Here is a 14,037-nt window from a genome sequence, read left to right on the forward strand (position 1 = left end):
AAACTGAATATGAATCCATTGAAGTGTGCTTTTGGTGTCTCTTCGGGCAAGTTCCTAGGTTTCCAGGTGACTGACAAGGGAATTAAAGTTGACCCAGTTAAAATACAAGCCATCCTAACGATGCTACCACCGCGAACCGTGAAAGAACTCCAGAGTTTCATGGGTTAAATAAACTGCATTCGCCGCTTCATACCAGGATTGGCTCAACTTGTTGCTTCGTTTACCCCCTTACTGAAGAAAGGAGCAAGCTTCGTCTGGACCACACTATAACAGGAAGCGTTCCGGAAGATTCAGCAAACATTATCTTCCCCAGCCATCATGAAATCTCCCATACAAGAAAGGCTGCTACACCTCTACACTGCCTTTAGTGACACTGTTGTCGGAGCTCTCCTCGCCCAAGAAGATGGCGAAGGGATTGATCATCCCATCTACTACTTCATTCGGACTTTAAGAGATGCGGAACTCAGATATCCCAAAGCACAAAAGGCGTTCTTAGCTTTGATCCACTCCATCCAGACATTCAGGCATTACCTGCTTTCCAATAAAGTGGTGCTTATATCTAAGTCCGATCCTGTGAAGTTCCTCCTCTCAAAACCGGCCCTAATAGGAAGACCGGCCAAATGGCTCCTCCAAATGTCATAGTTCAACATAACATGCGCTTCCCCGAGAGCCATCAAAGGGCAAGCAGTTTCGGATTTGCTAGCGGCGTTTCCGGGAGAGAATACCATGACGCTACACGAGGACCTCCCTGGAGACTTTCCAGAAATATCTTTCATCCAAGAAGAAACATGGCTACTATTCTTCTACGGCTCCGCTAATCCTAACAACGGTACTAGAGGATCAGGTGTGGTTCTAGTATCCCCGGCTGGTGAAGTATTCTCGCACTCCTTCAATCTAGACTTCCCCTGCACTAACAATTCAGCAGAATATGAAGCCTTTCTCATCGGACTGTCCTTGGCTAAACGAGCTGGATCCACACGTCTGGAAATAAGAGGGGATTCTAAATTACTTGTCAACCAAGTGAACGGGGTATACGCACTGAAGGAAGTAACCTTGGCCCCATACAGATCCAAGGCACAAAAACTGCTAAACTGCTTCGCCGACGCGACCATAACGCATATTGGGCGCAGCGGCAACCAACACGCTGATTTCCTAGCCACGCTAGCATCAAAACTGCAATTTGAAGGTTTTGAGGAAACCCTGACAGTGAAGACACGAACCGTGGCTTCATCATGGCTTTCACAACCCAAAGAGGATGAAGCTGGTGACTGGAGAACACCAATTATCCGAGAGCTTAAAACCTCACTTTTCCAGGGAAAGGTCAGTCTCAAAACCTTACAAAATTTCTTTATGATCCGAGGGGTGCTATATCATTGAAATCCAGACGGTTCCTTTTCAATATGTCTTGGAGAGGGAGAAGCACAACAAAAACTCAACCGCGTCCATGAAAAAATCTGCGGGAAAACATTAGTGGTAACACTCTATCGTCGTTTGCAACGCCTTGGCTACTACTGGCCAGAATTGGAGGCTCAATCTCGATTACTTCAAAGAACCTGTTCCAACTGTCAAGCGCCACCATATCAATTAGAAGTTTTCAATATCGGTCACGCTGGGGACTGGTAGGAGCCATATATCAGTTACCTTCGCGACAACATACTCCCCACCAATAGGAAGGATGCATCCAAAATAAAACAAAAGTCCGAGAGATTTGTATTCCATGAAGGAATATTATATCGTAAGAGCTTTGGAGGAAGTTTGCTACGACGTTTGAACGAATCAGAAATCCCAATCATGCTGAAAGAGATGCATGAAGGCGAACGCCAAGGAAAACAGAAATTATTTTTTCAGATACACGAGAAATACTACTGGCCAACCATGGAGGATGATGCAGCTGTTTTCGTCCAGAGATGCAAAAAATGCCAAATTCACGGAAACCTTATCCATGTACCGTCGACTCCCCTGCATTCAATAAGCAGTCCTTGGCCCTTTCATAGCTGGGGACTCGATATCATTGGAAAGATCAATCCACCGTCCTCAAAACATCACGAGTACATAATAACAGCAACCGAATATTTCACCAAGTGGGTCGAATCCATAACTTTACGAGGGACGAATGGAACCACAATCGCGGCATTCATTAAGGAGTACATTATCTTCCGATTTGGCATGCCTAAACATATCATCACCGAAAACGGCACTCCTTTCGCAACAAGCAAGTACGGGAGTTACTCGAAGAATATAGAATTAAGCAAGTTTTCTCCACCGTGTACTACCCCCAAGGGAATGGACAGGCTGAAAGCACCAAAAAAACTATGATCCGAATCCTCAGTCGGATAGTGCATGATAATCCTCGGACATGGCATGAGCAATTGCCAATAGCGCTCTGGGCGTACCGGACATCACCAAGAAGTTCCACCGGGTCCTCTCCCTACTCCCTTGTTTACGGCACAGACGCCATCCTCCCAGCAGAAGTTAAAATCCCATCGGCTAGGATGCCGAAGCATTGAGTGCCAGAGTCGCAGAATTGGACAATGTAGATTCCAGAAGATCCAAGGCGGAAGAACACGCACAAGCATACATAAATAGGGTTTCCAGAGCATATAACAAAACCGTGAAGACTCGGTTTTTTGAAGTGGGAGATTTGGTACTGAAGACTGCCAAAGACATTCAGCAGGACGCGTCCGCACTAAAATTCTCCGCAAAGTGGGAAGGGCCTTATATAGTCACGAAAGCGTACAACGGTGGGTACTACAAGGTCATTAAAGAAGACGGATGAAAACTGGAAGCAGTCATCAACGGAAAGTGTCTTATGGCATACTACGCCTGACCACCACCTCGCACCCCGCCGTATCACAAACACGGATAGCCACGCATCTTTCCACTTTTCTTCCACATCTCAAATATCAAGTTTCTTTTCCTTTGTTTGATTGAATTAAATCAATAAAATTCTCTTATTCTTTCAAAAAAATACAAAAAAAAAAGAGAGGGCAAAAACATGCTTAAAACCCAGAAACAAACCAAACATCTCACAACCAAAAAACTCATAAAATCCCATCCAACATATTATAATCCCTCGAAAGCATCATCCCTAACCGGCTTTGATACCTTTCAGTCCTACTCTTCAAGTTCCGGATTGACTTTTCCACCTTATGTGACTCCATGGCCAGAGCTTTCTCCTCTTCCAGAATAGTTTTCGTAGCAGGGACCACGCCAGCAAGAATACCGACTCTGTCGACTTTCACAATATCAAGACGATGTCGCAACCAATTAACGTTGAACTTCAGAGATTCACAGGTAGACACCATGTTCTCCCACTTTTGAATAGTTGATTCTGCGACAGCACGGATAGACATACTCTCCATTTCGGCGACCATCGGAAAAATACAATTCTTTATGGAAACTAAAGCGGACGAACAATATTGCACCACGCTCCTGGTGGAGATGTGGCTATATATCCTCCATATCTTTTTATAAAGAGTCACGAATTCTTTCCGCACCAGAAACCCACCGACGTTCTGGTAGTTAGAGGGAAGACACCTCATGTTGGTTCCGAACGACAAACCTGCATTGGGATACTCATGACAAGAAATTCCTAAGTCGGCGTACTCCAGATCTGCAGCAGCTGGTGGGATCGGGCTTGAAGGAAAAGAGGTAACAAAATCATCTTCATCAATGATGGTAACACACGCTCCGACAGGATATCTCTACACAAAAGAAAACTTTTGTCATTCATCGGAAAACAATGAAACACCTGTTGATCAATAAAAACATACCGGTATAATCTTCTTGACTCGAATGACCCGGATGGGGGAATTGTTGCAAGAGTCAGGCCTCATGTGTTTTACTGGAGAATCTAGCTGGCTCGAGGATGATTCACTTCTGATCGACATGATGAAGAGAGGTGGACTCAACAAGAGGAAATCTTTGTTGTAAAACTGGGAAGACGGTGCAACTTCACCGGCATAAATACTGTGGAAACCCTAAAGGAACAAAGAGAAACACATACTGAATAAGCGGAACGTGATTACATCACGACCGGGAAATCAGCCTCAAACGAAACCCCTCATCAAAAACCCTAATGAAAGCCAAACGAGACAGGGTGGCGTGATACTTTGACATTTGAATGGGGAAAGGACTTCCTATTCGAGTCAAGTAAGGAAAAGAGGCAATCGGGCCCGCAAAGATAAATCACCACCATGCAAAGCCGAACCTTGTCATGCCTTCCACCACCGTCCGTGCATGCTTTGCCTCACCAAACCGTGTCATGCCTTGCACCACCGTCCGCGACGTGACTTGCCGCGCCAACACCAACAAACTCGCCAAGCCAGCGTCACGATGTTCCCTAACCCGGCCAAGGTGATGCATGGCCATACTAAGCCGAATATTTTCATCTCACCACTCCATGGTCTGCACTACCAGTACAATTTAAGCAAGGCCGCCAACACGGGAGGCACAAACTCTCTTTACCTCTCGAAAAAGTTTAGTCGGACCTTCCTGACAATATTTTCACGACTTGTTGTTTCGATTTTTGTCCTAGCCTGTCACCATCTTATGCTTACCTCGCAACGATGCTCCCGTTCCGAGTTAAGCAGGGGACTTAATGTTGATGATGGTTTTTAGCTTAGGGTTAAAATCGTAAAACCGCACATCTGACATGACGTCACTATGACCATAGCACATTTATTGAATCGATCAGCATGCCTACGTAAGAATTACCAGGGTACCTTTTTTTTATGTGTCATGTTCCACGGAAGAACCCTTAACATTGACCGACGTCATCTATGCCAAACCTTAATTCTCAAGCTACCGCGCCAAGACATGCCATTCATGCCAGCCGCACCACTGTGCCAATTGAAAACCACGCCAGCCACATCTCCGCGCCAAGGCATGGCAACCATGCCATCCGCACCACTGTGCCAATGGCAAACCATGCCAGCCAAATCTCCACGCCAAGGCATGCCAACCATGCCAGCCAAATCTCCACGCCAAGGCATGCCAACCATGTCAGCCGCACCAATGTGCCAATGGCAAACCATGCCAGCAACGTCTATCGTGCCAAGTCATCCCAACCATGCTAGCCTCACCATGCGCCAATGGCATGCCAAACCTTTGTCCCCACCATGCCAAGCCAACCGAACCTTGCCTTGGCCCCAACCATGCTAGCCGCGCTATGCGCCAATGGCATGCCAAACCCTTGGCCCCACCATGCCAAGACAACCGCGCCTTGCCTTGGCCCCAACAATGCTATCCGCACCATGCGCCAATGGCATGCCAAACCCTTAGCCCCGTCATGCCAAGCCAACCGCACCTTGCCTTGGCCCCACCATGCCAATCCGTCCATGCCAAACCCTTGGCCCCACTATGCCAAGCAATCCGCGGCCTTGGCCCCACTATGTCGGCCTTCCTTATGCGGCTACCAAAAGGAAGGCGTGCGACGATCAACGGCCACCCTTACATCCTAGATGCAAATCCTAGCCGTCCAAGGTCGCCAAACAACGCATGGTAACCTTTGTCCCAAAACCCTAGTTTTGGCCACGCCAAACCGCGCCAAGGAATGCCATGCCACATGTTCCAATGGCATGCCAACCACCTTGCCGCGCCATACCATTCCGGCCTTCCCTATGCGTCTACCAAAACGAAGGCGTGCGAAGATCAACGGACACCTTTCCATCCTAGATGCAAATCCTAGCCGTCCAAGGTCGCCAAATAACGCATGGTAACCTTTGGCCCAAAACCCTAGTTTTGGCCACGCCAACCGCGTCGACGCATGACATTCCACATGTGCCAATGGCATTCCAACCACCTTGTCGCGCCATACCATGCCGGCCTTCCTCATGCGGCTACCAAAATGAAGCCATGCGACGATCAACGGCCACCCTTCCATCGTAGATGCAAATCCTAGTCGTCCAAGGTCGCCAAACAACACATGGTAACCTTTGGCCCAAAACCCTAGTTTCGGCCATGCCAAACCGCGCCAAGGCATGACATGCCACATGTGCCAATGGCATGCCAACCACCTTTCCGCGCCATACCATGCCGACCTTCCCCATGCGGTTACCAAAACGAAGGCGTGCGACGATCAACGGCCACCCTACCACCCTAGATGCAAATCCTAGCCATCCAAGGTCGCCAAACAACGCATGGTAACCTTTGGCCCAAACCTTAGTTTTGGCCACCCCAAACCGCGCCAAGGAATGTCATGCCACATGTGCCAATGGCATCCCAACCACCTTGTCGCGCCATACCATGCCAGCCTTCCCTATGCGGCTACCAAAACGAAGGCCTGGTCGTAGTTTGGTCGCGCATAAACAAAACCAAAACCCTAACTTTTGGCCGCGCCTAAACTGGGCCAAATTAAATCCACACTGATCATACTTTCATGCCACTGGATACTAAACGAAAGGTTACAATAATCAACGACTACCTTCCTCTTAAGATGCAAAATCTCGACCGTTGAAGGTGACCACCGAGGCGGAAAGTCTCCCAAGCTCAAATTTCCAAACAACAAGAACATGCTACATATTTTCCACGAAAACACTCGAGACATCAACACATGTCACAAACTGGGGGATGCTCATTGGGTATTTGTTTGGCGGTTTACAGAGTCCGGCGTACACTACGCTCATTTTAAGAAAGTGTCATAAGGATGAGGCGGTTAGTAAATACAGAGAGTAATGGTGAAACGCTTTCTTTTATGGAACATCAATTCCAAGCGTTACCAATTACCACCTCTTCCCATTTACTCACCCGTTTTCCATTTCTTAATGAAACCAAAGTACGTTTCACTTCGACTTGTACAAATAGGCATTACCTATTTCCACCGAACAACAAGTTCTGGTCAGGAGCATACAACACTCAGAAAACGTTTGCTAGCTTTCCCATATGTTAGCTTCACACTTTCTGATACAAGTCACAAAACAACTACTCTTCCAGAATCAGCTGTTCTAGTGTCAACACTCTCTTCGCTTCCCTCCCCAAAACCAACCCTTCTCCTCCTCTTTGTGACCGAAGCAAGTATGGAACGACCATTTCTTGGTTTATGCCGGATTTGTACAGATTGATCTCTCGAATATAAAGTACTCCCTTGCAGTACATTGTTTAGGGTTTAGACTCGTTTCTCACCCACACACCCGAAATTACCGAAATCAGCAGAAACTGTTTTCACCCACAAAAAGTTCCTCAGATGACTTATCTGTCACAATCATTTCTTATCTTCAAAATGTGTATCCAATGAAAGATTTAGGTACACTGCATTACATCTTAGGCATTGAGGCAACTTTTCAAGACAATTCTAAGAAGCTGTTACTTACTCAGAAGAAGTACATATTGCATATGCCTCAAAAATTTGATATGTTGCTTTGCAAACCTTCTAAGATACCAGTAGCTCATGGTCCCAGATTGTCCATCTCCACTGGTATTCTACTCACGGATGCAAAGACATACAGAAGCATAGTTGGAGGTCTACAATATCTTACAATGACTAGGCTTGATATATGTTTTGCAGTGAATTATATTTCACAATTCATGCATGCTCCTATAAGTGAACATTTGCTTCTAGTCAAAAGGATTCTGAGATACTTAAAGGGAACCATTGGTTCTGGTATTATGCTTTCTGCAAGAGATATATCTTCTATTACAGCTTTACTGACTCAGATTGGGCCGGATGTCCAGATACAAGAAGATCAACATTAGGTTTTTTTGTTTTTCTTGGCTCTTCAATTGTTTCTTGGTCTTCAAAGAAACAACCCACTATTTCTAAATCTTCTGCAGAGGCTGAGTACAAATCTATGGCTGTTGTTGCTGCTGAGGTTGTTTGGATATCGTTTATGCTTACTGAACTTGGTGTTTCCTTAAATGAGCCATTCACTTTGTTATGTGATAATACATCTGCAAATAGTCTTGCCTGCAATCCTGTTTTCCATGCAAGGACTAAGCATGTTGAGATTGATTACCATTTTATAAGAGAACTGGTTAACTCTTCTTTCCTCAAGATATGTTACACACCATCCTCTGAGCAGATTGCAGATGTGTTCACAAAAGGACTGGTCCATGGAGTGTTTCTTTCTCTGGCTAGCAAACTGATGGAGTTCTCTCACTATCATCTTGAGGGGGACTGTGAGAATATGTAAATGTGTATTACACACATTTTACTGTCGTAGTCATTACAGTTTACTGTCCTAATCATTACAGCTGTATTAATTGTTTAACAGAAACTGTCTGTAACAGCCTCTAATAGTTTCTGTTATACTCTTTTCTTGTTTTTCAGACTTTGCATGGCTTTAATTCTTTCTTATCAAATCTTAATAAAACTGATCATCTCTTTCAACAATTCTATCAGCTTAATTAGTGGATAAAATTCTGATCAATTTGCAGAAAAATCGATTGAGAGGATAAAAAAACACACCATACAACATTAAAATGCCACAAACTAGGAGCTTAATACAATACATCAAAGGAACATGACCAACATCAACTGCATACAGAGGAAAGGCAGTGAAAACAAGATCTCTAAACAAAACCATTAATGACTTGATTAAAAACCATTGTAACTGATCCTCGGTCGATGTATGATGATTACACACGAGGAACTATACGTGCTTGGAGTGGCGTCTTCATCAACAAAACAAAACCAAGTTGATCGCTCATATCCGGAAGTACTCCATCAGAAACGCAAGACCATTCAAAAGCATTAACAAGATTAGCAAGAGAGAAACTGAACTGAAGTTTACCCAATTCCATTCCTGCACAAATTCTCATACCTGCACTAAATGGTAGTAGTGACTGTTCCATTGCTTTTCCATTAACAACATCTTGAGTTTGTAAAAATCTTTCTGGCATAAATTTGAATGGTTCTTTCCAGACTTTCTCATTATGGTGTAATGCATATATGTTAACCATAACCCTGGTGCCTTGATCAATTTTGTTCCCCTTTAGCGAAGTGTCTCTACAAGCTTTATGTGGTATAGCTAATGGTGCAATTGGTTTCATTCTCATTGTTTCTTTAAGAACAGCTTGTAGATACTGCAACTTGTTTAAATCTTCAACTTTCACGATTTCGCAATCGTTCTTGGCCGTAAGATTCTTAAGTTCTTGATAAAGTTTATCTTGCACAACTGGTTCGCGGATTAAAAATGCGAGTGCCCATGCAGTAGTCAAAGAAGTACTATCAACACCCAAAAGATAAGCTTCAAATATCGCGAATATGATCACTTCTTCGTCATATTTCTGCGAATTGAGAAAATGCAAATAAGTATTAGTAGGAGGATTCAGTGATAAAAATGGTCGTACCAACTTTTTTACTCTTTGATTTGCTTCTTCGACGTCTCTAACAGCTTTCTTATGACTTGGTAAGTATTTCGCGTAGTAAAATGCCTCGGCAAGCTGAGCATAACCACTAACACGGATCAACTCTTCAATAGCATGATGCATATCATCAACATATTTATCATCATCGAAATCCTGGCCAAAAATCAATCGACTAATTAATCTTAATGTCGCCTTCTTAAGATGATCAATCGGTTTGACAATTCCATTATTGCTCGCAGCTTCTTTTTTCAAACTTTGAATCATTTTGGTAATATCTTTTTCCTGAAATTGACTTTGTGCAGCTAAATTATGAGGAGATAGCGCCACATTTTGAAGACCTTTTCGAAGATTAGACCAGCCAGGACCAGAATCAGAAGTAGAAATAGTTTTCCAATCAGCAGAAATAATCTTAGTGATTTCTGGCATATCACGAGCCGAATAATCCGAAGATTTGTTAACAAGTACTTCCCATGCTCGATCAATATCCGAAACGACAATAACTGGTCTCCAACTTCCGATCCATATCGTCATAACGTTGCCATGAATTTTGGCAAGGTTATGTAAGACAACTTGAAGAGCTGTACCTCCAAGAACATGCATGTTGCCAATAATTGGTAACGTTTTTGGCCCTGTTGGCCATACCATTGTCGATGATTTTTTTCTTTTGAATACCATTAGCATGGTAATGATTGTTATTACTACTAGAGTGGAAGTAGTCAGAATCCATGGATTGCTGAAGATGGTTTTCTCCATTTTTGATATTGGTTACAAATGTTTTTTTCGCAGTGAAGAATATAGAGAAGCATCACTTCTATTTATAGTATCGTGATAACTAGTAAGAATGATAATAAAAAATTATCTTCTTCTTCTTTTTGTTTGTTTTTGACAAATTTATTCTTTTTTATTTGTATGAGATTTCGTAGACCCAATTAGTGACCTACAACCTTTTAAGACTGATATTTTGATCTTATAGCATTCTTAACGACCACTAATTTATATTCTCATTGTTTGGATTCTGGACCATTTTGGCATTTGGTGTCAAGAAAATACGATGGCAATGCTCAAGTGATTGGAATAATTCTTACCCTCAACAAAATGCTGCTTCACTTATTTTGTGACTGAAACCTCAGTTTGCAACAACTTGACAAGCAAAATATGTATTGCGGATTCGCAGAGTAAAAACATGCATGAAAAATATTTTTCATTTTCATCTGCCGTTTTTAATTTTATTTATTTGTTAATTTTATTTTTGATTGATAGAGCAAGAGAGATTATAACCGTTTATTGAATTTTCAGTGATTCAACACGTATACAAGTTACAAATCTCATGAATACATTTGTTAGCAATTTTAGTATCATGTTGTGTAAAGCACCATTTCAGACTCAGTCTTTCAGGAAAGGTAATACTGTCATTTGTTTTTTAATTTAGGCTAAACTGTTGAAAATATAGAGGGAGTAACTTATTTAGCAGCGAGAAGCATAGGCATGTCCATATCTATTAATTTTGTTTCATGAACATTGATTTAAAAGCATTACACAGTGAAATCGTTCTTTTTCTATAATATTTCAGTTTTTTTCCATTTCAGTTTTCTTCCAACTTGACTTCAAGAAAGAAAAGCGGGCACACTCAAAGACTTAAACTTCAAACGTCAGTTGACTCAGTTTTCTTCGATCCCAGCCAGCATAATGCTCGTGCAGCGGTTTGTAAAACGTGAGAAGGGAGCTCGTGGGATTGGCTGGTCAAAGCTCGTGGGATGGGATGAAAATTTATCTTAGGAGAGTCCTCATTTATGACTATATATGCATGGTCAATTTTCCAGCTACTTAGTTTGACCAGAGAGTATAATGCACAATATTTTAATCACTCACTCCCACTGGTTAATACTGAAAAATGACATGAAAACTAAAAACAAATTTAGTGTCAAACAACAATATCTACTTGAAAAATGCAAGAATGGCGCCACCCACTCCAAGTTAATTTGTAGTGGTTACTGCGTCAAAATCTCTTTGTGATGCTTGGGTGACAAATGCACTTACCGGTTAGCCTTTTGTTATACATACATCTCTTGCAAGATTTCATTTTCATTACCCATTTGGTAATTGGTAATCGAAAGTTCTGTCCATGTCAGTGAAAGCACAACAATTGGACTCTCTATTCAATCCGTTTGAGAAATTATACCGGGGTACAGACAAAAAGTGTGTGCGAATTGTGAAATGTTATCCACACTTGCTACTTTCTATGTCAGCCGAAGTAATCAACAACGATTATTTTGTAAAGGGTAAATTTTAGTTTGGACTCTAAAATATTTTTTATGTTTTTCCTCTCAAGTGTTCCATAAGTCTAACGGCTTCTCCCCATTTCATAGAGTCAGATTATGGAGCGCAGTTGCGGAGCCAATGTTGGGGTAATAAAAATTAACCTGTGCCAATACATTAGAAAAAACTTAGATGAAAAATAAAAAATATAGTCAAAATTAAGAAGAACGAAATGTGTGTCCTCCTAAATATTTCATCTCCATGTATTAGAAAATTTATCTATAAACAAAATTAAGTTAAATGTTTTTGTGATTTCTTTTCAATGCACGTCATTCATTCGTATAATCATCATTCATTTTGTTGCGAAGCGTACTTTTATGATACGCATAACTAGAAATGATACCTTCGTTGTTTCAAAATAAATAAATTTCTTGTTCAATTTTAGTAAAAGAGAAATAAAAAGGAAAAAAAAGGGGTTTAAGGAGACCCCAATCTACAAACAAAAAAAAGAAAAAGAAAAAAAAGGTTAAAATTAAATAGGAACGGTGGACACACAAAACTACCTAGGTTTAATGTAACCCGTTCCCATGGCATCCTCATTTACAACCTGCTACATTCTCTCCGAGAAGGTCCTTGGATAAATTTCCACAAACTCTCTATTTGGGTAAATGCTGGCAAGCATGTCAGCTGCTCGATTGGTTTCCCTGTAAGAGTGGTGAACGATGCTATTTGGTACCCTCGCTCGAAAACGCTTGATTGACTCCCAAACATGATGGCACTGTCAAGGAAGCTTTGGGTTACGGCTATAGCAGTTATTGAGTCTGACCTGAGAGACACTTTGGTGATTATTGCTAACTTGAGTCCAGCTTCCACTCTTTGTAGCTTGTGTTTTGTGATGGAAGAAGGCTCGGAATTGCCAGAAAAAGCGTCCAAATTAATGGGTGCCATTTTTATCCCTGATAATGGCTCCACAACCTGCAGCAGTATCAGTGAGAGATCCATCCAGGGGCGGAACCACCCTTGGACTAGGGCTTGCTTAAGCCAGCCCTAACAAGACACAAAGACATTTTTTTCATAGCTCTTTTTTAGTTGGGCCATAATGTGTGTATAAATTTTAGGAAAATTTGTTGTTTGGTCCTAGGCCCATATAGTTATTTATAGTAGGGTCCAACCGGATTTTTTTTTATCTGGAGGTCCAAAATTAATTAAAACATGGAAATGTCCATAATGCCCATTACTACCAAACGTGTGTGTCTACACTGCTTACAAATTTGAGTACATATCTGGTACACTGCTTAAAAATTCGAGTACATATTTGCTACACTGCTTACAAATTTGAGTACATATCTGTCGCACTGCTTAGAAATCTGAGTACATATCTGTCGTATTGCTTACAAATACGATTATATATCTGAATGCTTACAAATTCGAGTACATATTTGCTGCACTGCTTCCAGGTAGAGTACAAATCTGTAAGAATCAATGATAAATAAATTAGAAAACGTGTTACATCACATACATTGTGATGATGATAATTTTTCTTCGACTGTATTGCCATGCTTCTGGGGGCAAAGCAAGGATCTTCTATTATCGTTTTCTTCTTAACTGCATATAGATTGACTCGCTTTACGTACTGCTAGTGTCAATGCCTGTAGACACACAAAAATTAAAACGTTCATCATAGGAGCCATAACTTATGCCCAAACATACAGAGTCTAATTTGAGGAACCATACAAACCAATGCAAATAAAACTCATAATGCACGACAAATGGTCTCCACCAATAAATCCAGAATTTAATGAACCTGAAAAACTGTGGGCTGCACGGTGATATTACTGACTGAGCCATCCTGCTCTTTCACGGTCTCCACCAATAAATCCTGCAGAAATACATCGAAGTCTGGTCAACAAAAGCAGCAATCTCATAGAAATCCAGTCATAACATAACTGAAAAACTATATTACTTCTGCTGAAATAAGTCGTGCAACTATGTTTTTTGTTTCTGCTAGTTTCTTACAGTTATTCGACAACCAAAAAACTAAACTAGAAGCACATAATTGGCATTCTTGATGCCCCTGCCATTAGTCCAAAGCATCTAATACACAAACACTTAATACATTAAGAAAAAGAAAAAAAACATTAGTATCAACAATGAGAAGACATTTACAGCATAAGCTGCGCTTTACCCCGAAGCTAACATTAGTCGTTTTCCTCAATCATAGCCATAAAGAATTTAAAAGGGGTGTAATTAAATTCAAATTACCATGGGAGGTTATAAATGATTTTACCTGTCGATTGTTACCACATAATGAGAAATTTTTTATCAACAGTAGCTTAATCAAATCTAAGAAGAGCCGAATCTGAAACGCAGGAAACATTAATTTAGCATCTAAAATAAAAATGGTTCTAAGCAAGCACAGGGATTGCAATTCGGTGGATCAATGAAGGAACCCCAACCTTGAGTGTTACTGAGAAA

General features: G+C 41.6%; 1 protein-coding gene across 1 annotated transcript; it reads right to left on the reverse strand.

The window, feature by feature from the left end:
- Positions 1-8,347: 8,347 nt before the first annotated feature.
- Positions 8,348-10,096, reverse strand: LOC113347890 ((S)-stylopine synthase 1-like). The gene has a single exon (XM_026591575.1). The coding sequence runs from the start codon at positions 10,057-10,059 to the stop codon at positions 8,575-8,577; it is 1,485 nt and encodes a 494-aa protein (XP_026447360.1). The 5' UTR covers positions 10,060-10,096; the 3' UTR covers positions 8,348-8,574.
- Between the last annotated feature and the right edge of the window lie 3,941 nt (positions 10,097-14,037).

This window comes from Papaver somniferum, chromosome 2, assembly GCF_003573695.1.
Source record: "Papaver somniferum cultivar HN1 chromosome 2, ASM357369v1, whole genome shotgun sequence".
NCBI classification, from domain to species: Eukaryota; Viridiplantae; Streptophyta; class Magnoliopsida; order Ranunculales; family Papaveraceae; genus Papaver; species Papaver somniferum.